Below are 26960 nucleotides of genomic sequence, written 5' to 3'. Positions count from 1 at the left end.
TCCAAAGCACTTTCCCTTATCTGGGTGGTAAGCCAAGCAGGCATTTTTAATACTCTCATTTTTTCAGATGAGGAAACCTAAGTTTAGAGAGCTGAAGTAACTTTGCTGAGGTCCCATAGCTTAATAAGCATCAGAAGCAGACTTTGAACCCAGGTCTTCTGACTCCCAGCCCACTGCTTTTTTCAGTACTTCTTTTTGGAAAAACAAGCACATTTATTTAACACAAGATAGAATTTCTGACCTGTTGGATTTCTAAAAGTCCACTGGATATGGCCACACATCAAAAGGACATTCATAAGCCTGACTAAGCCCCAAATTAATTCCCTGTCTTTGCTACCAACCTCATTAGGGTTCCAGCTGAGCCAGGAACATTAAGCCAGCTGGGAATAAAGCCCTTTCTGGGCTGCTCCACATCCAGAACTCCTGGATCCCTCCTCTAGTTCCTTTCCTTAGGATTCTCCCTCTAAAATTGGTGGAGGGGGTGGGGGTGGAATGGGGTGTGTGTGTGTGTGTGTGTGTGGTGTGCTGTGTCATTATTACCCTCTCATTAGCAGACATCGCAATTTAATCATTGCATCCTTTTCCCAACTGGCTTGGATATGGCTTCGGAATCCTGTTGAACACAGTATTTCAAGCAGCCACCACCAGTGGGTTGGAGTTGTTGACCAAAGTGAAACTTCTAAGCGAAAAGACTGTGTCAAAGCTAAAGACATCTAAAATGACCAGTTGAAGCCCTAGGGGAACTGGTCAAGGTCTCAGAGGTCTGAGACAGTAAGGCGCAGAGATGCGCTCATGTAGCTGGTTAGCGCTTTCCTTATGCACAAGAAGAATGAGCTCTGCTGGGTTACTTTATTCTTAGTCTGAATATCAGGCTACTTTTTGAAGTGTTTGAGGAATTGAGGAACCTGAAACATTTCCTTTACCTAGCTTCCGGGGATGCTCCATTAGAGAACTGGTGCCCCTTACCCCACCCCTAGTTCTCATAAAAAAATGTAAATGCAAAAAAAAAATGTAAGTGCCTCTGGAAGAGGTTATCAGCTAATGTATTCGAGAGCTGCCCTCTAATATGATACACATTTGTCTACTGAGCATGTGAAACATGGCTATTTTGAATTGTGCTGTGCTATAACTAAATATACATTGGGTTTCTAAGACTTGGTATGAAAAGAAGAATGTAAAATATTTCACAATTCCTTTATACTGATTATATGTTCAAATGACAATATTTTGAATGCACTGGATTTAATAAAACATATTAAAATGAATTTCACTGGTTTCATTTTTTTCAACATAGCTTCCAGGAAACTTTAAATTTCAATCAAGGCTTGTATTATGTTTCTACCAGACCGCACTGCTGACTTCTCTGATCTGGTTTCATTCTGAACAAAACAACTTAAGATAGTGAGGGCTGCAGGCTTCTGGGGGCCTTGGGAAGATGAGGTAACTTTCTAAGAGGCTGGTGAGGCCAAGGCAAATCTTTCTGGCTTCCCATTTATGCCGAGGCTTTGCTGTTCTCACTACCCCAAGCCCTAATATGACTTCACTTTAGAAAAGGTTTTCCAGAGATCAGGAAAGAGCTGGTCTTTGGAGAAGACAAAGGTAAAGCTATTTGTATCAGGGAAAAACTGAGACAAAGAGCGAGTCAGTGGCTCCTACCATCATATTCATGTCTGAGCAGAAAGAACAGAGGCTTGGGAAGAGATGGGCCTGAGATCAAATACTGGCCCCACTATTTGCTATCTGGGTGACCTTGGGCTAGTTATTTAATTTCTTTGGGCTTCAGTTTTCGAATCTTTTAAATGAGAATAATTCTTGTCTCATGGGCTGTTTGTTGACAGAACGTCAATAAGAAAGTATATCAAGTGTCTACTTTTTAACGGAATTTCAGTAACGTTGATATTTCTCTCCCCTGTTTTATAAAGGTGAATTCTTTGTTTTAATTAAGCAGGTTGTTTTGATTAAAGTTATTAGAAACCTGGAGTAAATAACATCTTTAGAATAGCCACACATATGCTTAGGTTTCATGGTAGAGACCTAGGCTCAAATTTTCTCGTGTTACTTCATAAGAGTTTTCAGAAATAAAATTTCCAAATGTAGGACAGATAGATGCACAATAGAAAAGCTGACAGAACCTAATTAATGAATTTGACAACTGCCTTCCCATGCAGCCGACGCTGGCATATCTGTTCTTTAGGTCCAACGTTAGTGTCACCCACACAGTCTTGAGAGCAAACATAAACTGGGTGCCCCAGCATTCCTAACGGTGGTGCAGGAAGAAGGCTCTTCTTCCTGTGCAGAGAACAGTGCTTTTTGCACGGCTCATCATCCTAGTTATTCCTTCAATACACAATTAGTAAGAAAAGTATGATGAGATTGCTTACCAACAAACCATCCGTCGTCACATTTTTCCATGACATCAACAATATCTCCATCTCGGAGTTCCAATTCATCATCGTTCTGTGGCATGTAGCTATATAATGCTTGGTAGCTAAATCTACCAATGAGAAAAATAAATATTAAGTAACTCAAACACTGATAACAAAAGTTTCAAGCTCATTTCAGTTAAATCAACATTTAGTAGTGTTTCCTACTCATCAGTGGGGATAAAAGTATTTTATTGGCTATTTCTTGACTAACTCAGCATTTAGAGAGATCCGTTCAACATATGATATATGTCGATTATCAAGAATAACCAGAAGTTAATTAGGTCCAGAGACAGACATTACATTCTGATCATATACATTGGAGAATGTAAGTCAATTGTCATATATATATTTGTCATAGTCAAATAAAAACATAAAAAGTACAAATTGCCTCACTGTTTAGCAAAACCACCTTGAGTTTCTTAATATGCCGACACACATTTTATTAATTGCTTTTAAATGTGGATGTCATTTTTATGTAACTCTTGAAAGCGTTTTGCCTTTTTTCTATCCCAGTGATGTATGGGGTTAAGACTTTTATTTACTTGATAACTGGCCTACGGCAATTTGGTGTGTGCTATTCTGCTTGTTCTAACAGCAGCCACTGGAGAAAACTGTGGTGAAATCTGATATCTGCTTTGGCAACAAGGAAAAGCTTTTGCTTATTGTTTTCAGTTATCCCTTTGACAAATAGGAAGCACCTACTAGGCACAATTCAGTTCATAATTCTTTTTAACTCACTACTTTGAAACACAACAGTAACAGGCAAAATTTTGAAACACAACAGTAACAGGCAAAATTTTGCAAATGAGCCAATCGTCTACCATTTCCAGGAGATGAGTGACTTCCAGTGTGTGGGCAAAGAGACTAGCTACAAGTAAGTGGAGTCAGATCCCAGAAACAAGAGGTTCATTCTCTTCTAAGACCAAAGGAACAATTTAATTTTATATATTTATCCAAAAGTATTGATATTTTGGTAGATGGATCTGCCAGAGGAAGATCTCTAATGAGGAATTAAAAGATAAAGGTAGATTTCCAGTTGGTAAATGAACACATTTTGATGTTCTGTATTTGCCTGCTGTCTCCTACCCAGCCTGGAATCCTTCGAATGCCTTATCCCCTTCACTTCCACTGTGGATGCTTTGCTAGCCTCAGCTCTGGGAAGTAACTCCTGATTTCTGCTTCTCTGTTCTCATTCCCAGATAGTGGATACCGGTTGGAGAAAGTCTCATCACCTTGCTTCTCAGGACACTGTTCCATTGAGTCCTTGTCCCACCTCCACTGTCAGTTCTGGCATCTGACTCTCAACAGAGGGCTCTTCACTCCACCCCCATTTCCTGAGATTGAAGCTGGCTGTGGACAGCACTTTGATTTCCCTCCGCTCTGGGGTTAAGTCTCTGTGCCTGTTCCATCTCTGCTGCCCAACGCTGTTCCCCTGCATAAGGAAGGGTTCCTCCCCTGGCCACTTTGAACTCCCTCCCCTGGGCTATTTCCTTAAGTTATGTCCGCTCTCCTACATCTTTTGACTTGGTCAACCCCTTGTCTGGTATGAACCATCTCAAAATACCTCCTCTGTCCCTGCTACTCCTATAGTCTATAGCCCCCTGCCACCATGCCTTCCACTCACCATCAAACTGACTCATCAACCCTTTCTCAGATAGCCTCTGCCTCCACCTCTCTAACACTGCTGTCCCTGAGGTCACCAATGATTCAATGATTTTTTTCAGTTGCCAAATAGACCACCTGGAGGACATTTTTCATTTCCTACGCTCCTTGGCCTCTCTGAAGCAGGAGGCACAGCTGATCAAACACTGCCTGCTCTGTTTTATGCAAATGAAGGCTCCTAGACCCTCTCTGCATCTCTTGCTGCTCCTTCTCAGTCTCCTTCGCTTCTACTTCCCTGTTGCCTTAAGAGTTGGTTCTCCAAGGATCTACCCTCATCTCCCTTCTCCCTTTACTTTGCATCCCCTTGGGTAATCTTACATACTTCCATGGTCATGAAGCACTCCTTCTGTCCTAGCTTAGGCTTCCATCACTTCTTTGCTGGATTAACATCTCCTAACCAATATCTTTGTCCCTCATCTCTGATATCCGCCATTGACTTCAGTGTCAGAGTCATCTCCCAAAAGCAAAATATAATCACTATCTGCTCCTCCTCACTTCAAAATCCTCTACTGGCTCCTAAGTGCCTGCAGAATATAATCCAAACTTATTTCAATTGCATTATGGTTTCTACAATCTGGCCACAATCTACTTCTTGAGTTTTGTCTCTATTTCCTCCCTGAACTGTATCCTGTGGTCACACAGGCATTTTTGAAGTTGTCTAAATACTCTACCTACTCCAGGCCTTTTTACACGTGTAGTTTCTTCAGCTGGGAAGACCCCTGTTCTAGCTCTCAAATCCAACTTATCTTTCAATGCTCATTCTAAATCCTCTTCCTCTGTGAATGGAGTTTACTACTATGTGCTTAAAACATAGAAGATAGCCAATAATTTTTTGAAAATAAATGGATCAATCCTATTCACTCAGCTGCAGTCAGAATTAACCATTCCTTCCTCCCTAGTCCCACAATACTAGGACTGAAACCAGTCAGCACGGCTCCCATTTGCCCTTGTATGGCAGTTCATTCTTTACTTGTCTCTCTCTCCCAGTAATCCACGACTTCCTTTATTTACCCATCACCTGTTTTCATACTGGCTGATGGGGAACACGTACTCTTCGGAGAAGTTGGGAGTGATTCATTCATGGCTGCCCCTGTCTGCAGAGAGTCAATGATCTACTTCCTAAGCCCACCAAGAGTCTACTAAAACCATGAGAACTGAAGTTTGCCAAGTATACTTACAAATCTTGTGAGGCTTGACTCCTGTCTGGGGTGACTCTTCGCTGCTGGGCTTGAGGTTGCTGAGAAATGATTAAAGATGATTTATTGTCAGAAGGGGATACCTTGTGATGAAAGTCAAGGGGATGAGAAACAGTGCTGCAGTAATGAACAGATTTTTCGGCAATGTTTATGATCTCATTGCAAACTGCTTCCTGTGAGGTGGCCCCGAGATATCCAGAAACCCAACAGTCAACATGGGGACAAAAAAAAAAAAAAAAGAAAGAGAGGAAGAGATGTAACATTCCAGACGGAGCACATAAGTCCAGGGAAACAACAGAGTTGAAGATCCAGGTTAAAAAAATAGATATTCCAGTAGTGGAGTGCAGGAAGGATCCAGGCGTAAGCATGGAAAAACAGGTAAGATACAGAAGAATTTGGAATTTAGTATGAATATTAAAAAAAAAAAAAGGCAGCAGCATAAAAGCCTTTAATTAGTGAGTAACTGTTACAAATGGAATAACTTCAGGATAGAAATGCAAGTATGTATCCCCAATCATGCACTAATACATTAATATAACCCCACATGTAGAAATATCATCTCTAAATTTCTCTGCTTTTTTTGAGAGGGAAAGGCATGGCCTAACATCTCTCTCTACTACAATTGATACATAATTCTTGTAAATAATGCCTCTGTGAGTTAACCAGGCATTATTTCAGTCTAGACTCTAGAAGTCAGCAAGGATTCTCTTTAGAAAAGCTACAGTCTTATTCAACAGGCATCTTACCACATAGCTCTTTTCAGATTCTGTGAGATCAGGTCCTGCTCTCAATGAATGATGAGAAGGCTGTGATCACCAAGCAAATTATAAGGGAGACGTTTTAGCAGATGTCACATTGGAAAGAATTCAAAATAAAAGCATGAGCAAATACATGTACCACACCATCACACTTGATGACACTGGATACTCGCAGCCTACAGCCACCAAGTTTCCATGACAACACGGTGGGTGCACAGGAGAAAATGCAATGTACAGAGTTAGAAGCAAGCATCCAGGCAATGAAATGGGAAGTTGGAAACATGGTTGCAGTGAAGTGAGAATGAACAACACAGGGTCCCCAGATTGGCAGGAGAGAGACACAGAAGCGCTGTCTTACGCAACAGTTATGTCCCTTCATAACCATACACATTGGTCCCCTCACTCTCAATTGACAAGCATCTATGGATGGGCTGCTGGACCAAAAACCAGTTTCAGTTATCTTGTTGACTAGGAGACTCCTAGGGCAAAGCGAGCTTATAAAACTATCAGTCTGTCATATTTGGGTACTCATACAAATGGAAAAGAGAGTTGTACTTTTGAAAAGCTCCTTGGTAATATTTGATGTATCAAACAAGGCTGTTCCGCTAGAAAAATCTGCACATGACACACTCCAGCTAGGTATGACGTGAATTCAGATATCCCATAGAAAAGAGCCTGCTTCCAGAAATAGGACTGTGTGTCCTGATGCAGCTGTAGAAATGAAACCATCACTTATCACTCACCAGCTTGGGTACCACATGCTAATATGGGAACACAGGTGCGATCATGGTCAAGCAAACCCATCTTTTAAGTGGGTCTCCCATAGTAGGGGCCAGGCCTTCCATGGAAGAGTGTTTGGAATCATTTACCTTGGGGAGGATTCAATTCCAAACTCTAAAAATTCTCTCTAAATAAAAATTTGAAGAGCCATCCTTGGAGAAATCCCCAGGTAACCTGCCATAATAGCAATGAGCCACAGCAACCCCAAGGCCTTCTAGAAGGGCACTCAGAAATCTTCCGCGTATGACTCACTTGTTTCACAGAGAGGCCCAGAGAGGGTGAGGGCCTCCCCTGAAGTCACACAGCAAGTTAGTGGTAGACTTGTCTCCTGGATTCACCTACTGTCCCACTGGACCTTCTCTTTTATCCTTGGACCATTTCTCATATTATCAAATGTGTTCACTGACATTATCTTCACTCGAGTCCTACAGAAACACTAGAAACAGGCAGGACAGAGTTCATCATTCTGTTTCCTTTTAAAAACCAAGAAAGCTGATGGTCAAAGGGGTTTTGTGCATTCTCCAGTGTCACACAGCTAGGGAAAGGATGAAGCTGCTAGGCTGCTCTTGCCACTCTGTCCCTCCTGTTCACTGCCACTGTAAATGACCTCATCCTTTAGCATGCCCAGCGGGACCAACGTCCATCCCAGACATCGTTTTTACACTCTTGTCCTTTTAGGAAACCTCCTCACATTTGCCAAACCCCTTTCAGACTGCAATCACTTAAACTACTTCCCTTGGACTCTGGCAGGAGCGAAGGAAGAGACAGAACTGGAAGTGTCCATTTCATACTCCTTCTCAGGATCTGCAGGGCTTTGTCAGGTGAGTGGGAGCTGACCTTGTGTGGCCCCCACTCATTACCCATCCAATTTCTGGATCAAGGCTTCTGGGTAACAGTAATGATATTTCCAAGCCCCTACTCTGTTCTCTTTCACGTGGCAGAAGAATGAAACATTCTGGGCACCCTGAGTGGGTGATACCTCCGGGCAGATTTTGACTTAAGGGAAGACTTTCTAAAAATAAGATTTGTCCAACAATAGAAGATCTGCTTCAAGAGGCAGTGAGTTGCCTGTCCCAGCAGCTGTCCTAGCTGAGGCTGTGCTATTACAAGATGGGATATTGTAGGGCAGTGCTCCTCAAATTTTAATATATGTTGGTATCACCTGGGATCTGTTCAAATGCAGATTCTGTGTGACACATTTGGGATGTGTCCTCTCTGGGCATTTCTATTTGGTGAAGCTTATGCAGCTGGTCCCAGACCAACTTTTGGGAGCAAGGCTACGGAGGACCTCAATTATTCAATATACAGAGATTCTTTGGCTACGGTATGCTAAGACTGATCTGGGTCATACCTCATGAAAATAAAAATTCTCATAAAAATACTTCCAAACTCCAGCTGGTGGTCTAATGACCTCAGGTCAAAGGAAGAATAGCAAGAGAATGTGGATAATCTCTTCACATGACCGACATGGTTTACAGAAGCCCCTGGCAACTTTTGATCAACTTAATCCCAAAGTGGTGACTGGAATTGATCATCTAACAAATGTTTGGCACTTAAAAGAGGTTTGGTGATACAGTAAGAAGGACCTGATATTTTATTATCCCTTTTATAAAGCACTTTCTTTTTAAAGGAGCTTTCAAAGCACATATAGGATCATGACCTCATCTGACTCTTAGTACTAACTCTGTGACTTGAAGCTGGCAGAAAAAAAGCTTTTTAAGGCTCAGAGAAGTCTAAGGTGGCAAAGCCACTGAGTGTTGAGCCTCTCAGTGTCTGATCACCATAAGCCACCTCCCTTTTGAGTCATGTAGGGATAACTGGTATACCAAGATAGCAACACCAAGCTTCTGCTTCTAGTGAAAACAAGGCAGTGTTAACTTCTCTTCTTGATGACTTTTTCATGATGTAAAAGGTATGGTGTCCATTCATATATATTGTCCAATTATTAACTCAAGGGTCCCCAATACTGAAAGGGATATTGATGGCCCAGTCTTCCTTGGTCTCAGTTCCTATTCACATCAGATGGTAATTATCAGCATAGCCTTCACATCTGGACAGACTTACCAACCAGTAGAAACTTAAGTCATCCCTGAGAGGTAGGAAAGACTTTGCTCCTTACTTAACATTTGTGGAAAAATGAAGGAAGAAAGTAAGATAAACATTTATCTTATTAGTAAGAGAGAAGGCAAGATAAACATTTATCCTATTAGCTAAGATTCAATTTCTCCCTATTGGAAATGCTTTCCTTAGACTTAAATCAAACATCTCATATAACTAAAATATAAACCACAGGTTTTTTTTTTTGGCAGGGGTGGTGGTGGCGGCATGGGGATGAGCCCTTGGTGGAGACGGAAACTGTTAATATCCATGACAGGGATTTGCCCTTAGATTCAAAGGTTGTTTACCTTCAGACTTTTTTCTTTCTAGGCATATGTTTTTCTCTCCCAGGCCCCATTTTCTAATTGTGTACATTTTATATCTCTTTTCCTCTGAACCTATGCTGTTCAATATGGTAGCAAGTAGCCATATGTATCTACTCAACACTTTACATGTGGCTAGTAAGATATGTGCTGTAAGTGAAAATACATATACTGGATTTCAAAAATGTATTATAAAATAAAGAATAGAAACTATCTCGTTAATTCTTATCTTGACTATATATTAAAATGCCACTTTGATATATTGGGTTAATTAAAACATATCATTGAAATTAATTTCACCTGTTCCATTTTACTACCAGAAAATTTAAAATTACATATGGGGCTCGTGTAACCCTCTGAACCCTCCCTGGGTCCTCACAGTCTGCTCTTACTTGAGCCTAAAAGTAGATACAAGTTCTCACCAGGACCACATCCAGGGTTAAGAATAAAGGAAGTATTATCTCATGCTCAGTACATTTCGGACTCTTGGAGATGCACTACAGTTTTTCACGTGTTCAGAAAAACAGCAACTGGCCCAACACACACACATGCATGCACGCACACTGCCCTCCCCTGCCCGCCCCTCATCAACAGTATAGCAGGTGACAGTCACTGATCCAGAAATTGCTTTTCTTCCATATTTGCAGACATAGACCTAGGTCGCCCCTCTTGGCCTGAAGCCCTTGCTCCATTCTTTCCGAGTGAGCGATCCCGCAGGCATCTTTGCCCCGTTGTCCTGTTGCCCTTCTGTCTTCAGCTCACAGAAGTCCCTCAGAAATCTGACCCTGGCCTCCCTGGGGCTCTTAATCTCTCTGGATCCACAAAACACCTGGTGCTCCTGTGGAGTTACTAGGCGTCCTCTTCCAGCTTTGGTTGTGTGCCAAAGCCTTGAAACCAAAATAAATTGTCCACAGGCTTAAGAACAGCAGGAAGTCCTGGAGATGCAGACAGGATAGAGGATCTCGATGTCAGCATGGCCTCGAATGGCTCTAGAGATATCACTGGCCTCTTCTGCTCCCTCAACCTGCCCGAGTCCCTTAGAGATGACATTCCTCTACCCAACTCCTCAGACCCTAGCCCACCTTTCTGGTGACCCGCACCGGTCTCCCAGGGAGATACTGGACAAGGGTGAGAAAATCTGGCTTCCAGGCCAGGCTATGATACGTATGTATTATCTTTTGAGCAAAATGCTTAACTTCTTTGGACTTGAAGATCTTTGTAAAATAAGAAGATTGAACACGATTTAAATAAATGTCCTTTTGGCTCTAATTTTCCATGATTGGAGTGTGCACACCCTATGAATTGAGAACTAGGACTGGGCAGGGATGACCTGACTGAAGGGAGACAAAACCCCACCCACTGCCCACTGAAGGCTGGGCAGAGGAGGCTTCTGACCTTAGCCTCCAGCTATGGAGGGAGAACTCTGACAGTGTGGGAGGTGAGGGGTCGCCCAGACATTGACAGAAGATTTGCAGGTCCTGAACGCCATGAGCAAACTCTGTCATAGGAGCTAGAAGACATGAGTGATTCAGGCTCTTGGGTTTGACTCGAGGAAACAGCCACAGGACTCTCCACAGTCTCTGGTCCCACTGAGCTCCCTTCTTGAGTTTATTGAGATAAAGGTCTTGGCTTAAACATAAAACTAATGAAAACCAATTAGTTCAACTGCTTATCACCTAGACTTAATCTCCTTGCAGGTTACTGGACAGATACTGCATCAGCTTTGCTGTAATTTGAACCTGATTACAACACTAAACTTGAACACTCAGTTATCTCATCATAGTCCGTAATGTGGTCTTCTGTTTCTTTCCTAAAACAAGCAGAGTAATGGCAAATGTGTACTCAAGTATGAAGAAACCAAAAGCTTTCCACGAAGATGACTTCGTACTCAAGGCAGGAGAGAATAAGGAGAAGCACTAACTTGTAGAGTATAAATTCTGAATTTTCTAAATTCTGGATTCGTGTAACCCAAAGTAAAAGGATTCACCCATGATCAACTTTCTTCTCTTTCTTCCCCCATCTTCCTCTCATCAGCCGGAATGGGGTAGGGAGAATACAGCAAACTGCTTCTGTTTCCCCTCCCTGTTACCAATAAATACATAACAGGTATTTATTGAGTTCTAACCATATGCTTTGTGCTAAGCACTTTCACCTCCATGGTATTTCACTTAATCCGCATAATAACCCAATAAGGTGGCCCTAATGTACCTCATTTTATAAAAGTAGGACCTAATATATTTGAGTTGGGAATTTGAAGACCCAGAATTTTAACCTTGGTCTCTCTAACTCCAAGTCCTGCGCATCCCACTATACGGGGATCTCCTGGGCTTGTGCTCTGCCAGGGAAATGCCAGGCAGCTGGAGAGGTGTGCTGATCAAGAGGTCTCCTTAACTTGCTCAGTGTTCTGTAGCTGGCGTTAGGGTTTCTACTGTCTACCATTCCTCCTAATACTTCTTTAGGTGTGGACATTTCAACTCTGGGTCTAAGTTCCCTACCTTTGGTATTGAGACGGTACCTCCTGGTTACTGCTGTAAGAACTGCAGCCAGTGTCTCTCCCCAGCCCATAAATTGTTAAACACCTTCTGTATTTATTTGGAGATTTCCCGTCTGAGTGAGTCAAAGGAAAATGTTTCCCACTTTTAGCTGGGTGTCTTAACATCTTTAACATCCTTTTGTTCTTCCGAGTCACATCACATGCTTTCTTTCTATTTCTGATGTCCATGCTCAGAGCAGGCCTATGCCTTTGTTCTTATCTTTCTGGAAACTAACCTAGTTTTCACGTAGAAAAGGATGTTCCCTCGATGTCACCAAAGCACATCTTTCTGTCATCAGTTGAGTAGATTTCTCTCCTCTCCTTTCCCTAAGGCTGTAGAATAGTTTGTTCTTGTGTTTCTCAGACAGACATCTTGAGGACACGTAGCTTTCCTGAATATTTTCCTTGAACATTTATTTTAAACTTCATACTCTCCGATTTTGACTGGCTTCCTTCCCTTTAGAAACCAAACTGATATCACAAAAGTTTTGTCACTTTTCTCAGGCCTCCGCTTTCTCATCTCATCACAAAAGTCAAATAGATTGGCGATTCTTAACCTGGGGGTCCATGGACTCAGCTCTCAGATGGATTCAGGTATGAGTCTCTTGAAACTTTATGCAATTCTGTATGTGTGGCCTAGAGTCTTTGGCTGACCCCAGATTCTCAAAAGTTTCATGATTGGAAAACTGGGGTTGATGATCTTTAAAGAGTCTTTTAATTTAAAACTCAGTGAGGCCCTCTCAACAACTGTAGGGACTCAAAAAACCAAGGATGGATACCAGTCAGCAATAGCGCTTCTATCTTGGGGAAACTCGATAAACATTTGATGATGCTAATGATAACGATTTCCAAGGTGATTTTCCCCTTTACTTTCTTGATTGATCATTCTAAACTTTCTTGGCCAAAATTATACCCAATAAAATCCAAGACCTTAGGTGATGATTCTGAACTCTTGGGCATCTTATATGTATGTTTTATCCAATTACTTAAGCTGTCCCTTAAATAATAAAAGGAAAAACATTCATTTTTTAATTGAGAAGGTCTGCGGGTCTATAATAAACACTCTACTTACATTTTATATTTCCTCTTTTTTTTTTTTTTAAAACTGAAGTCCGCACAGGATTTTCAGCTAATCAAGAATAATAAAGCTAGAAAGAACTTTAGTTTTCTTGTTGGAATCTTTTGTTTACAGACTGGGAAGCTGCCGGAGAGGGGAAGTGACTCATCCAAAGACACACGGCAGACTAATGGCAGAGCCTGAGCTGGAACCGGGTATACTGTCAATGCAGCGCTCTTCCCGCTCGACCCTGATACTCCCTAGACACCCCCTCACTTGACTCATCCCCTTCTGCTGTTCAGGGAACACACACCTAAAAACAGGAACAATGGACCCAATGTGATATCAGTCTGGGAGGCTACAAAGGAGTGAAAAGTCAAAACTTTCACAAGTGTCCTGCACATCTACAGAGTTGGGGGCGGTGGGGTGGGCTGGACAGGTGACTAAGGGGAAGGAAAGTGGCAAAGCAGGGACTTAGCACCAAACAGGGAAGTCTGACCACCGAGTCACAGGGTCACGTGACTGTGAGGAAGATGACCAGACATGGTGTTAGGAGGTACTGATGAATATCCACCGTGGCACCAACAAGCCCCTCTACTCCAGGCCCCTCTCCACACTGCCCCTACTACCACCCACCTGCAGACACCCCGAAGCTCACCCAAACCATGAGCTCACCATTCCCCATTCCCCACTCTCTCCTTTCACATTCGCACCTCTGGGCTGAGTCTGGACTATTTGCCTGCCTTGAACACCACCCTCCTGCTGTTTGCCTATCTTAAAACCCCCTGTTCTATAAGCCCCAGATCAAAAACCCCTTTTCTCATGAATTCTTTCCAAACGGCCACCTTCCCTCTCCCGTTGCTTATTATTTCTCCCAGTTTTGAACTTTCAGAGTGAGCTCTTTGTGACTCTCCTTCTGTCTCTACAATTATTTGTGAACATGTCATTTCCCCAATAAAGATCACATACTCCTTTAGGTGGGGTCAGTCATTTTTTATCTTCTCTTTCACTCAACAAATATTTATTGAGCATCTTCCGTATGTTTGGTGTCATGGTCCCCGACCTTATGGTGCTAATACTCTAACTGTGACACAGACAAGCGAAGGGGCAAATGAATACCATAGAGCTGGCAACAGCTCCCACAGGTCAGATGCAGGGAAGCGCAAAGTTGGAGCACCTGGTCTTGGAGGGTGGGGGGCAGTGTTGTCAGGAAAGGCTGCCTAGAAGAAGTAGCATCTAAGTAGAGCAGTGAAGGACAGGTGGAATTATCCAGGCAAACAAGCATGGGAGGCTTTGGAAGAGGAGGCTGGGTTGCCGTCTAAATGGCCAAATCACATGGTGCCTCTGAGCCCATGAAGGAAGATGGTCCTTCCTGAGAGCAGCAGGAAGCCCCTGACGATGCTCGTCCCCAACTCTCGCGGCACTTAGCACAGTGCCTTGTGCACAAATGGAAGAGTAAATGATCACGGCATTTCAGAATGTCTGTTATTTTAAGGCTCTTGAGTAAAATTCCCTCTTTTTACTGGTCAGATACTCAACTTGGCTTCCCAACAACTATCATAAAGTGGAACTTCTGGTTCAGCTCTCCACAGTAAGGAGAAGAGTGGCCAACAAGTTTCCCGATAACATAAACTGGTCTGGAATGCATTTATCTAAACAAGTGACACAGCCTGAGGTCACATCATCCTGACAGGCCACCAAAGAATAGTTGTCACTGAAGTCCTTTCCATTTTTAGCTGTCACCCAAAAAGGGCCTCAAGAGGCAGGAAGCTTCTTCTGAAGGACCCCGCTTCTCGAGCTGCCAGCTCCTGCTCTCAGTCACAGGAAGGGAACGAGGAGGGGGTTAAGAAGGAGGTGGGTGGGCGGGAGCCCCTTTCACGCAACCCTCTCGCTCTCAACAGAGCATACAGCCTGGGTGAACCCATGGAGAAGGGCTTGTGCTGGGAGAGCAGGAGAAAGGGAGGGAACAGGAAGCGGTACACTTGGGGTCAACGAGCCTGGCTTTCTGGGTTGCCCGCCCCACCCCTGCTTCCCTCGGTTAGGAAGCGGGAAGCGTTTACCCCTAACCTCACCCGGCACTCCGGCCCCACGCACGCTTCCTGTGCACACCGGTCCTGGGATCAGGTCGCTATGACTCACTGCTGACAATAACGAGGTCTCCAGGCACCGTGGACTGACTTAGAATGTTTACACAATTGTTCCTGTGTCAGAGACAGTGAATTCTTTTCAAGCAGCCACTTCACCTCTCCCTAACAAACTATTCTTTCCTTAAATGAACACCTTTTTCTTCCTCACAGAATACATTCTGGGAACACCTGCTCCAGGGCCAGCCAAAGCCTTCCGCTGGTATTGTTATTTCCCTCAGCCCCACACTGGAGCCAGAGCAACAATTCACTTCATGGAGCCTTCCCACACACCAGGCACCACAACTCCTCATTTAATCCTTACATCCACCCTACGAGGGAGGGGCCATTTTTATTCCTGCTTTGCACAGGAGAAAACTGTGGCTGGGGAAAGTCAGGTGGCTTGCTAGCAAGAGGCTAACCTTGACTAGTCATCAATGTCTTATGCTGTCCTTCCCACAACCAATGATCTCCCACTCTCGACTGTCAGGCTGGAGCTGGAAGTCCAGCCGCATCTGTATTTTGGAACTTTGTGTGCCCACGTGCTCCAAGCATGCCTCTGTGAATGCTGCCGTGACGCTGCTGTGTCCGCCAGTCTCATGGCTGGAACCACAGGCTCCTCAAGAGAAGGGGTGCAATGACCCCCTGACCAGAGGCTGCCACTGCAGGTCTTGAATAAAGATTTGTTGAGTGAACAAATGAAACTTTCAAGGGAAAATGGGATTGTAGGTCTGAGATCAAGCATAGCCAGCCTACTGTGGGCATTGTACACAGTAGACAATAAATGGTTTGGAGAGGCATCGTTAAGAATTCCATCTGGTTCTACAGACATTCTAGAGTGTTCTCAGTTCCAGAGCGGCTCTAGATCACCCAAAATGGACAGCTTTCATTTACAAAGTGCTGACCATGTTCTACTCCCAACCCTTACGCTTAGCCCTTCTCATGCATCACTTCGTGGAATTCTCTCAACTACTCTATGAGGTAGGAGTTATTATCTGTTTTACAGATGAGGAAGCTGAGGCTCAGAGAGGGGAAGTCACTCCCAAGTCACTAGACAGTAGGAGGTGAGCAGGCATTTAAACCTAGCTCCTTTGTAGAAGCTGCCCAAAGTCTTTGACTTGGGGTATTCAGCAGCATAGCAAAATCAGAATCATGGTCTAACTGCCAAGTTCACCTCTCCCCAGTCCCAATTTTTTCAGCTTTCAAAACACCGTAAGGCCACCTTGATCCAAACCCTGAAATCTTTGTAGTTGACCTAGAGAGAAGATGGGACAGTCATCTAAAAACCTGATGTGCTCATTCAAGGACCTCATATCTGTCAGGGCCCCAGTGCTGGGCCTGCATGATCTTCCCAGAACCAAAACGCATTTGTTCACCAGAGAACAAAGGCCCCGCGCACCCACACAAACACGAGACAGGACAAACACCTGACGGAGCTGAGCACTGGCGGAGCGCCATGAGTTATGGAAACAAGGTGTGTCTCGCACAAAACCAAACCACACTGAGCCAAACTGAAGCCTGGTGTTCTCAGCTGTGTTAGTCCAAGCGAACTGAGATGCTCTTCACAGCATGAAGGGGGCATGAGGAAGGCCTTCCTTCTCAGGGGCTTTAGTACCAGGCCGGGAGGCACCCAAAGTGGAGGTAACTTTTGAATTACCTCAAGAGGCCAGAATAGAGCCTATCTTTTGCCTCCAACTGTCCCCAGCCCTGAAACCTTAATCGATGATGCCTCCATTCCCTCCTGGGGGATATTTTTACTCCCAAGGCAAGCAAGTGTGAGTCTCACCGGCATCCACGCAGCCTCAGTAGATGGACCGTGGGTGAGACGTCTGGCCCACCCTGCCAACTGAGACGCCAAGGCACACGTGTCATGCTGCAGGCCTACCTGGCTCACACCACTCCGAGCGGCCTTCCTCTCAGCCTGCTCGCCACCTCTATGCAGCTCTGTCTGCTCAGCCTCCCTTCCCGGGAAAGGGCTACCCAGGGGCTTGATGGGCCGGCTCTCCTCGGGGGTGTGGAGATCTGAGAGTCTCTGTTCGGTGCTCAGGCACCTGACCACGTCTGATGGTTTCAGGCAGCTCTTCTTAGAGATCTTGGGTCCACCAGGGTATCTCTCACCTGCCTCCCTCTCTGCTTTCCTATCATACTGTCCACTTTCTTCTCGCCACAGCTGCCGCTTGCCCTGGCTGCTAAAGGCATCGCTAAGCTCCGAGATGACCCTGTCGGAGCTCCCAAGCAGTGGCTGGGAGAAGCAATCTTGGTGGATACCTGAAGGTGGCATGTGGACACCACTGTCTCCGTTGACATGAAGGGAGGCCTGGGCACCGGGTGCCAGGGAGTAGGCTTTGTGTGGGGGAGGTAGGGCCCGTGGGGAAACCACTGAGCGTGGTGTGGACCAACTTGAATGGGGGAGCCTGAAGGACAGGGAGGGACTGGGCCTTGCCAACAGGGAGAGGTGATCAGTGCTGTAGAGAGAAGCTTCTGGCAGAGGAGGCAGGGGTGGGGTCAGGGCCAGAGAACGCCTGCCTGGAACCCCTACAGTCAGCGAGATCCACTCAGAGGTGACGGCGTGCATCTCAGGGGACAGGGCTCGGTGGGGGTGAGGCAGAGATGAGGGGGCTGGTATGATGAGCTTGCTATGACTGGGAAACTTAAAAAGAGAAAGAGAGAGAAGAAAACAAAAAAAGTAAAAGATACAAGGGTCAGCATAAAGAAAAAAGGAGAGACATAACCACAAAGGATATACAGAGAGGAATGAAATGGAGAGGACGAGCAGTATGGTCTGGTATCAAAAGGGAAATCATCCGGTTAGGTTTGGAGAGAAACTGGGGTGGGTGGGTGTGGGTGTGTGTGTGTGTGTGTACACACACACACGTGTTTCTGCAGTCTGGAGCAGGATGGAAGAAGCAAGTTATGTGGAGATGGAAGAAAGGGTCCCATCAGGGCAGTTACACACGGTGCTGGCCTGGTTTGCAGAATCAGACTTTCAAAAGAGCACAGTGGAAGCTCTCCACCATGCCCCACCCAACCCTCTCTGCAACCGAAGCTGTGGAAGCCGTGACCGAAAACCACGAGGGAAAAAATGGTGGCCTGCCACTGCCTTGCCTTGGGCTTTTACCCTCTCTAAGGAGCTCAGCAAAGAGCCTTCCAGAGAGGAATATGAACAGTGTAGTCATTTTGTTTTATAGTCATACTTGGTTATGGTCAGGCAAAAAATCTAGCTGAATTCCTCATATTATTACAAAGCAGAATGCCCTGCGCCCACCTCACACCCTCTCCCCCTAAGATCACAGGATATGAATCTTGCTGTGCTTTTTGCATAGAACCAACTCCTGGGGTCAGTGACGGGCAGTTGAAAAGAAGGAAATGATCGAGAATGAAAGAAAACAAGCACCATCCAAGTGTCATCCTGGGGCCCCGGTCCTGCCCTCTGCCCTCTGGCCATCCTCCCCACAACCTACAATGATGGTATAGTCCATCTCTTTCACAGGAAGTCGCCCCACCATGCCTCTCCTGAGCCCGAGGTCCTAATTTTTTCTTTGCTTTGGGAAAGATGGGATGAGTTAGAACAATTTATATTTTAAAACAAGCTTGCTCATAATTAATGTTCAGGAAAGCAAACATTTTACTATAAAGTTACTTCCTTTCAGTCCAGTGTAGATAGAGAAGCTATAAATTCCTTTTAACCTGGTTTCTGCTTGTGAAGAATACTCTGGATCTTTACTTTCTGCAGGCCAACCCTGACTGGAAAGATGACTAAGAGAACAGGACTGGGCCATGGTATGTACAGTGTGGTGGTGGCACCCAGACCACCAGCCTTACCCAGGATGGGATGCTCCCAGTAGAGTTTTGGACCAACTAATAAAGGCTCTCATTTCTCTTTCCTTAGTTATGTTATCCCCAGAGCAATCACCTTATGCTCTTTCTTTTCCTCTGCGATAGCATTTCTCCAACCAAGTATGTGAAAAATGCCATTTGTATGCATGACAACAGGCCCCGGTGTGTATATGCTGCATTGCCGAGGACAGTTCTTCATCACAGTGCTGAAGAACCAGCCGAGGGGCTGTGTGCCATCAGCACTGTGGGTCTGTCATGCTGAGTATGAAAACCAGTGACGAGAAGCTTAGGTACCTGTGGGCTCGTGGTGGCACTACGACTTGGGGAGGAGGAGAAAGGCAGGTCAATGTAATCCACTGGGTTTTTCACCAGTGGCCTTTTGATCACGTCCACATAGGTGATGGGGAAGATGCCTTGCCGGGACGTCCCTGGGATCCTCCCTTCGTACCAGTTCTCGTCCACCTGTCGAAGCAGCGTGATCCTCTCACCCTGTAAGACACGGCAAGGCAAGGGTCCTTGTCCCACAATGCCTCAGCATGCCCGAGGCTCCTGCCAGTACTCTCTTCTATTCTGTATTATTTATCACATTCTTTGCTCAGAAAAATCTTCCTTGCTAGACCTGGATGAAATTAATTTCACTGGGATAGAGAAGCTAACAGCAATAGAGCTATCTGGATGCTGGGGAGTTAAGCCTGGTCTTAAAACATTTCAGTAAATGGGGCGATTCATTCCCCTAAGCTAGCAGGTAAATGTAGTGTTTTTGAGTCATTTAATGCGAAACAGACAGATATTCCAACTTCTTTTCTAAGGCAAAGGTTTTGGGGGTTCTCTTTTTTTCCCCTTCCTTTTCATAACTTTATTTTTTCCTGTATAATTATAGAAAAATTAACACACAAGCATAAAGCAGAAAATAATCATTATCCATAATACCACTAGGGGTAACTACTGTTAATATTTTGATGTATGTACTTTACTTCTCAGATTGAATTCTATACATGTGAATTAGACTCACACATATTTTCCTATAAAAATTGAGTATGTGCTATATTTCCCTTTTCCAACTTGCTTTTTTAATACTTAACCACATATACTGAGGGTCTTTCTTTATCAAGAAATATAATTTGATATTTGTAACAGTGTTACACAGCTTAATGAATGGACCACTCCAAGATATTCTGTCGCATGGACAAACAATGATACAATTAGTGATCTCCTGATGTTAGGCAATTGGGTTGCCTCTAATATTTCTCTTTTCTAGAAAGGGACTCACCTTTAAGACATGTGCTCATTTCCCTCAATCCTCAATAAAATTAGTAACTTTAATAACTTTGGCAAGCCAGAGAATTCTGACTTGTAAAGAGAGTGTTTGAATTCCTGGGAAGAACAGTGTCTCTGCCCTGCTTAACTGTGTTCAAAATAAGCACACTGAGCTCCTTGAAGGCAATAATAATGATAATTACTGGTGTCTCCTGTTTACTGAGCACCAATAAGATGCCATGTGTCATGCTGGGGACTTCACAGGTGTTTCATTTAATCCTCTTACAACAGCTCTATGAGAGCCACTTATCTTCATTTTATACATGAGGTAATTGAGGCTTTTGGCTTCGAAGGTTTTCAAACTTCTCCTGGTGTCAAAGGACTTGCTTTTCTCCACCAGGCCACATTGCTGTGTTGGGAAACGTAGTCACTTACACAGTGCTTATCACATCAATAAATGTGACTGAATACAGTTTATAAAAGATGTCTAAGATTCAAGAAATTCTGCCTTTAATCAGTGAACTCCCTGTAGTTAACCTCTGACACCAGCCTAGGATTTATTTTAAAAATATCTCACTTCAGAAGATTCTCTGACTGCCCTTCACATCCCTAAGGCACCTGGACAGCACTGCCAGAGTGGCAATGCCACTGCAGGGCCACGCTGCCGTGTGAACAGCGCCACCTGAGGGCCCCTAAGCACGGGTTCAGAGGGCGGCTCACCTTTCTGAAGGACATCTCTACTTGCGTATCACCATTAAAGTTAAACTTGGCCATGGCTTCTCCATACTCCAAAACCTGCACTGGCGTCAACTTTTTGGGCTGAGCTTTCTCTGCCGGAGGAAGAAGCTGAGGAAGGAAAAGAGGTGAAAGAGAAAAGAGAAGAAAGTGAGGAAACGAGAGGAGAGGAAGAAACAAAACTCAAGTTCTTGGTAAATCAATGATGTTTGGGGCGTGACCGGGCTTTTCCGTAGAAAGAGAAGAAGCTGTGGTACCTCGATGTAGGTGCGTGGGAAGATGCCCACCCGGCCGTGGTGCTCTCCTTCGTACCAGTTCTGATCGATCTGCTTATAAATGTAAACGATGTCTCCCTTTTGCAGAGGAAGCTCCCTGTCAACAGAGGGTCATGCATTTTAGAAGATGTTTCGATATGTGTGAGATTAAGACACACAGTTTTCATCCATGGCCATGCCACCCTGAACAAGCCCGATCCCATCTGATCTCAGAAGCTAAGCAGGGTTGGGTCTGGTTAGTACTAGGATGGGAGACCACTTAGGAAGACCAGGTGCTGTAGGTGTAAAAAATAAAAAAATATGGGATTGTAAACTGACAAGGTCCTTGCAATCTGTGAGGTCAACCAAAGGTTGGTTGCCTTGCCTAAAAAAAAAAGTGTTTTAGCGACAGGAGACTTCTAGTGAGGTCAAAGGAGCACATTACACAAGGGGTGGGGCTCCATATTTGGAGGTGAGGGCTCCACTATGCAGGAAATCACAATACATTTGGAATTTCTCAAGGCTTTTTGTGGGATGGATGTTAACTCTTAAACTGAGGAGCACTCAAAAGTGCTCAGAGGCTTTCTTAGTTCCTTGTGGTTTTCTCCATGTATTTTTGTGAATGTCGTCTTATGCTCAGAATAATTATGTAACACAAAGCAATGCACTCAGTAGTCTTAACTGATGTTCACTGATGAAAAATATTTCTTTCTAGATACTCTGACTGCTTGAAGTCTACCGCCATGCCACCCTGCATGTGCCCGATCTCATCTGATCTCAGAAGTTAAGCAGGGTTGAGTCTGGTTAGTACTAGGATGGGAGACCACTTAGGAAGACCAGGTGCTGTAGGTGTAAAAAATAAAAAAATATGGGATTGTAAACTGACAAGGTCCTTGCAATCTGTGAGGTCAACCAAAGGTTGGTTGCCTTGCCTAAAAAAAAAAGTGTTTTAGCGACAGGAGACTTCTAGTGAGGTCAAAGGAGCACATTACACAAGGGGTGGGGCTCCATATTTGGAGGTGAGGGCTCCACTATGCAGGAAATCACAATACATTTGGAATTTCTCAAGGCTTTTTGTGGGATGGATGTTAACTCTTAAACTGAGGAGCACTCAAAAGTGCTCAGAGGCTTTCTTAGTTCCTTGTGGTTTTCTCCATGTATTTTTGTGAATGTCGTCTTATGCTCAGAATAATTATGTAACACAAAGCAATGCACTCAGTAGTCTTAACTGATGTTCACTGATGAAAAATATTTCTTTCTAGATACTCTGACTGCCTTCACTACTCTCTTCTCTGCCCTGGCAAGGCATACCTTCATTGTTTTAAATTACTCTCAAATATTTTCTCATGAATTAACATCTTCTATCAATCCACCCATTTGGCCGTCCATTCACCCACACATCTCATCATCCATCCATCTATCATAGTGCAGTAGAAAGGCTCTGAAATCAGGCAGATCTGGGTTCAAACCTAATTATATGCCATTTACTAGCTCTGGAACCTTGGGCAAAATACTTGGTATCTCTGAGATACTTAATCAAAATAGGAGCTAACTCAAGAGTTGAAGGATTCAGCAACAAACTACAAATAAAACACTCAGCAGGGTGCCTGTCATACAGTTAACACTTAGTAAATGTTAATTCACTTCTTTTCAACACAATGGAATCTGGGAAAGAAAAGTGTTCTTCATGCCTTTTTTCAACTTTTCCATATCCATCCCCTTTGTTTGCCTCAATAATGATGATGTTAACCTCTAATCAGGATTCCTTTTGAGAAAAAAAAAAGGAGACAAGAAGATAACATAAACGAAATAGAACTAAAAAGAAGAACAAAAATTGTAACTTGAAATTTTCTTGAATAATAATAATAATAATAAAGACCTAGATCTTTTTCATTTGTGCCAAACCAACAGCCTGGAAAGACAGGTGTCTGACTGCAATTTAGACGGGGTGTGAATGCTTTGCAGTGTGTCAGGAAGTCCCACGGTAAGTGAGAGATGCTGGCTAAACAATAGAGCACATCTGGAAAACTTTACACAAAGTAAGCACTGTGTTGAATGAAAGAACAAGGCATCCTTTGTGAGTCTCACATGGGTAGACAGGATTCTAATCCTAAAGAGGCCCGTGAGGGGGATCCAGGGCATGTCTCCGTAAGAAGGAATGTTTTTCGTCAAATTTTTGCCATAGCCCTCCTTGGGTGTGTTTTGAATTCCCTCTTCCCTTTTCCCAGCCACAGACACACAGACGAGCAGACCCTCAGCACATGCACCCCTGCTGGAGGTCTGCAGGCTCCAGCCCTGTCACTCTAAGTGACTTGCAGCTATACAGGCAGGTGAGAGCCATAATGGCCTCACTCTTAGTACAGGAGGAGATAAGCTCGTGTGAGTGAGAGGTCTGGAGTCATGGCCAAAGGAGATGCACCACGGGGTGCCTGGGGCTGCCTTCCTGCCCATGCTGTGGACCATTCCCATCTCCCAAAGAACCACGTGGTAAGGTCTGGTGCTAGCGAGGTTTGACGTACAATAACGATATATATTTTAGATCTTTCCTGGAGTGTCACCATGTACATCAGCACAGTAGAGGCTCAGAGAAGTCCCATGGGAAAGAAACATGCCAACTTTGTTGAATCAAGTACTCTCATAGAACATTTTTTAAAGTAATATATATTCTATGGGAAAAAACAGAACCTAGTGACTGAAGATGTTTAAAAGACTCACGTCTATGGATCTGTCATTTCCTCTTTTAAAAAAATTTTATCAACTTTCTTTGGAGACAGAATGGCATGACGTAAGCACTGAGTCAGGAGGAAGAAACCCTCCAGTATTGGCAGTGTTGGTACATGGTGACAAGTTCTTTCTACCTCAGCTTTCTCCCATTCTATTTGACAGGGTTGCTCTAAAGAAAAAGAGTGGTTTAAGACTTTTTTAAAATGAAATTTAGGGAAATGTAATACTGTCAACACAACACCATTCAATGAATATTACATGGACCTTTCTCAATTCAAAGAAAAAAGAGAAGAAGGTAACTACTTGATTAAACTAAAAATTATATATCTTTGTTATCCTCTCTCTGGTTGAACAACTTTTGCTACATCGTGCAAAACGTTTTGTGTATTATCTCAGCTGTCCTGCAAGAGAGGCGTTTTTACAGATGAAGAAATCTGAGGTGGAGAGGTGGGTGACTTGCACACAGTTACAGAGATAATAAGTGGCATAGTCGGGATGTTAAAGTCCATCATCTTTCTGGCACATGATGCCACCACCTCCTGTTAACTGATGAGCTAAAAGGCTATAGTAATTGCAAGTGTACCCAAGTGCACCAGATTTGTACCTAGGTTCTGGAAACTATGGCTTGGTTCTGTGTTGGAAGAGATCAAGGCTGAACAGCCTCCACACAGTAATTCCCAGTGTCTCCCTCTTGTCATCAGACGTGGGGCCTCCCATCAGCAGGACAATGGATGCCCACTGGTCATTGCTGCCAATGAAAACTCATGGTCTGTTTTAACCCATAATTAGATATAAAGTGAGGAGGTACCTTTGGAACCCAGTCTTTGGTAGCATTTCCCAAATTTCATTCCATGGAAAATATAAAGGTTTCCTGGTCATCTAAATTTAGGTAACACTGGGTTAAATAAGCTAATCAGGTTTCTTCATTGAAAGATGTCTAGAGCTATTAAATGCCAATGGCAAAGTATCTCTTCGAGTGGGGGGTACAGACATAGTATGCAGTGGTCCCCAGACTCATTTCTACACTATTTTTTTTTTCTGAGAAATATTTTACAGACCTAGCACTCTGAGGAATCCTAGTTTCCCAAAGATACTTAGAGAAATCCTGGTCTTCTGTAGGTTCCCATAAGCCTTTAATCTCTTGGGATGTTGTAGCAAAACTGATAAAGTTATCTTCTTAGAGACTGGTTCTGGCTCCTTTCATAGAAAGGGTGAGTCAGATCAAGCCACCACTTAAAATAAGCAAACTGAGTCCCTACAAAGGAGGAGACAGGGTGGCGCAGTGGAAAGAACCCAGGCTCTGGCACCAGGATGCCTGGGTTTGAATCCTGACTCCATCACTGACCAGCTTGGGCAAGTTCCTTAATCTTGCAGTCCCTTGGTTTCCTCATTTGTACAAAGGAATAATAGTTGTACTGACCTTACAGGATTACAGTGTAAGCTATGTAACACTGTAATGCAGTGTAAAGTGCTCTGAACAGTCCTTGGCACATAGTAAACTCCATAAATTACTATTTTTTCTTTATCACTGTTAATTCTCCAACTCTATCAGTGAGCTTGAGCTTCTGTGCTTAAAAGAGGCAGTTAAAATGACAAATAACTGGTGGCACTTACTTTAATGTCTGAGCTTTAAAGTCAAATTTGGCTCTGGCAGGTCTCATCTAAATACAAGAAACAATGTCATGTTAAAGTCACAATTCGTATACAATGAAAAGGACACATTTTCACAAGTTTCCAGAAAGCAAAGCAGAAAAATTCAATTTAACCATCTCATTATGGTGTACGAATCCGGGCAAGATTCCACTTGTCTGCCCTTAGCAGAATACTAGGTGGATGTTTGGTCATCAATGTCATGCATAGGAATCTCCCTAAGGAGGGCCAGATCGGGGCAGAGATGGTTAGAAAAGTCCCAAAGCTAAAGTGCTAGTTCCCCAAGGCTAACTATGGCTATTAAAAACAAAACAAAACAAAAACAAACTTAGCCATAGAGTCTGTTTAGGAATTATCACTGTTGTACTCTTACGTTTTCTATTTGCCTGACTTAAATTACAACCTGCAAGTGGATGAAACCCTGATTCACCTCTCACGTCATCTTCAACTCCATGTATTTCTCGTGGTCTGTGAGATCATCCAAAAAGCCAGGTAAGGTGAGCCCTGAACTCATTCTTTCTCTAAGCCTTGCATTCCTGTTGGGTCGCCCTTACCTTTTGGAACGCCAGGCCTAGAGGTCACCCTCAGCCCTGGTCTCCCATTCCTCATCAAGTCTGTCATTAATTCACACCAACCCTCCTTCTCCCTCCGCCCCCACCTCCACAACCCCTCTCAGGTCTGACCTCTAGTTCCTACAGGCACAAAGCTTCCTTTGACTTCACTCTAATCTACTGTCACTCAGGAGCACAAATAACATTCCTCAAATACTTCCATCACATCACTTCCTTGCTTTGAAGTTGGCTGAGTCTCTCAACTGTCCCTCAGATCAAATCTCAGTTCCTGAAGTGGGTTAAGACCTTTGGGTAATTTCTCTCCACTCATACCTAACTGCCTTTATCTCTTATTACACTTCTCCTGTTCCCATCAGGCAAGTCTATTTGCTACACTTTGTCTAAATCCTTCTCTATTTGGAATTTCTTCATCTTCAATTCCAACAAGAAGTTCACCTTTACTTACAATATTTATTTGCACATCTTTCTTCCTCACAATTAAAAGTAGTTATTTTAACTTTTTTTTTTTTTTTTTAAGGTAGGGGAGAGAAATCATGTGAGCAAGCTGTTTACAGCTGCCAATATAATTCTGATCCCAACTGTGAGTAGCTCCAACTTCTTCAACTGCTATGATTTTCTGGTCTAAAAAAACATGATGAAAATTAAATTATACACTTTCTCTTCTATATTAGAGGGCATAGCCATAGTAAAAGAGAAAAATGGGAGACTCTAAGTGAAGGGAAAAAAAGATATTGAGAAATTTCATTGAGCTTATTTTTAGATCCTAATCTCTCAGACATATGCCCCATATGACCAGCTTCTCAAGCTGCAGTCTTATAGGGATCTTCTTAAGGGCCATGAATTCTCCACAGGAATTTTTAATCTTTGCATATTCGTGTTGCTATTTCTATCTACCTGTCTACACACATACATATTAAAGGGCGACTGAATGACTCTCTTATAACCAATGCCACACAATTTCAATGCCTACATTTGT

The 26960-nt window shown here is 43.7% G+C and overlaps 1 protein-coding gene and 2 pseudogenes across 1 annotated transcript in view; 2 read left to right on the top strand and 1 right to left on the bottom strand.

Annotated features, from left to right (window-relative positions):
- The window catches only part of SORBS1 (sorbin and SH3 domain containing 1), a 156157-nt gene that overhangs the window by 2257 nt on the left and 126940 nt on the right, over positions 1-26960 (bottom strand). Inside the window, 7 exon segments of the mRNA XM_006925933.3 lie at positions 2382-2494; positions 5267-5325; positions 16841-17605; positions 19087-19281; positions 20770-20895; positions 21042-21156; positions 25377-25423. Of these exon segments, the coding sequence (XP_006925995.1) occupies positions 2382-2494; positions 5267-5325; positions 16841-17605; positions 19087-19281; positions 20770-20895; positions 21042-21156; positions 25377-25423 (1420 nt within the window).
- On the top strand, positions 21225-21343 carry LOC112474235 (annotated as a pseudogene).
- On the top strand, positions 21772-21890 carry LOC112474124 (annotated as a pseudogene).

This window comes from Pteropus alecto, unplaced genomic scaffold (genome assembly GCF_000325575.1).
Source record: "Pteropus alecto unplaced genomic scaffold, ASM32557v1 scaffold88, whole genome shotgun sequence".
In the NCBI taxonomy this organism is placed as follows: Eukaryota; Metazoa; Chordata; class Mammalia; order Chiroptera; family Pteropodidae; genus Pteropus; species Pteropus alecto.
The sequence above is the reverse complement of the archived record's forward strand: the minus strand, read 5'-3'. Positions and strand labels throughout refer to the sequence as shown.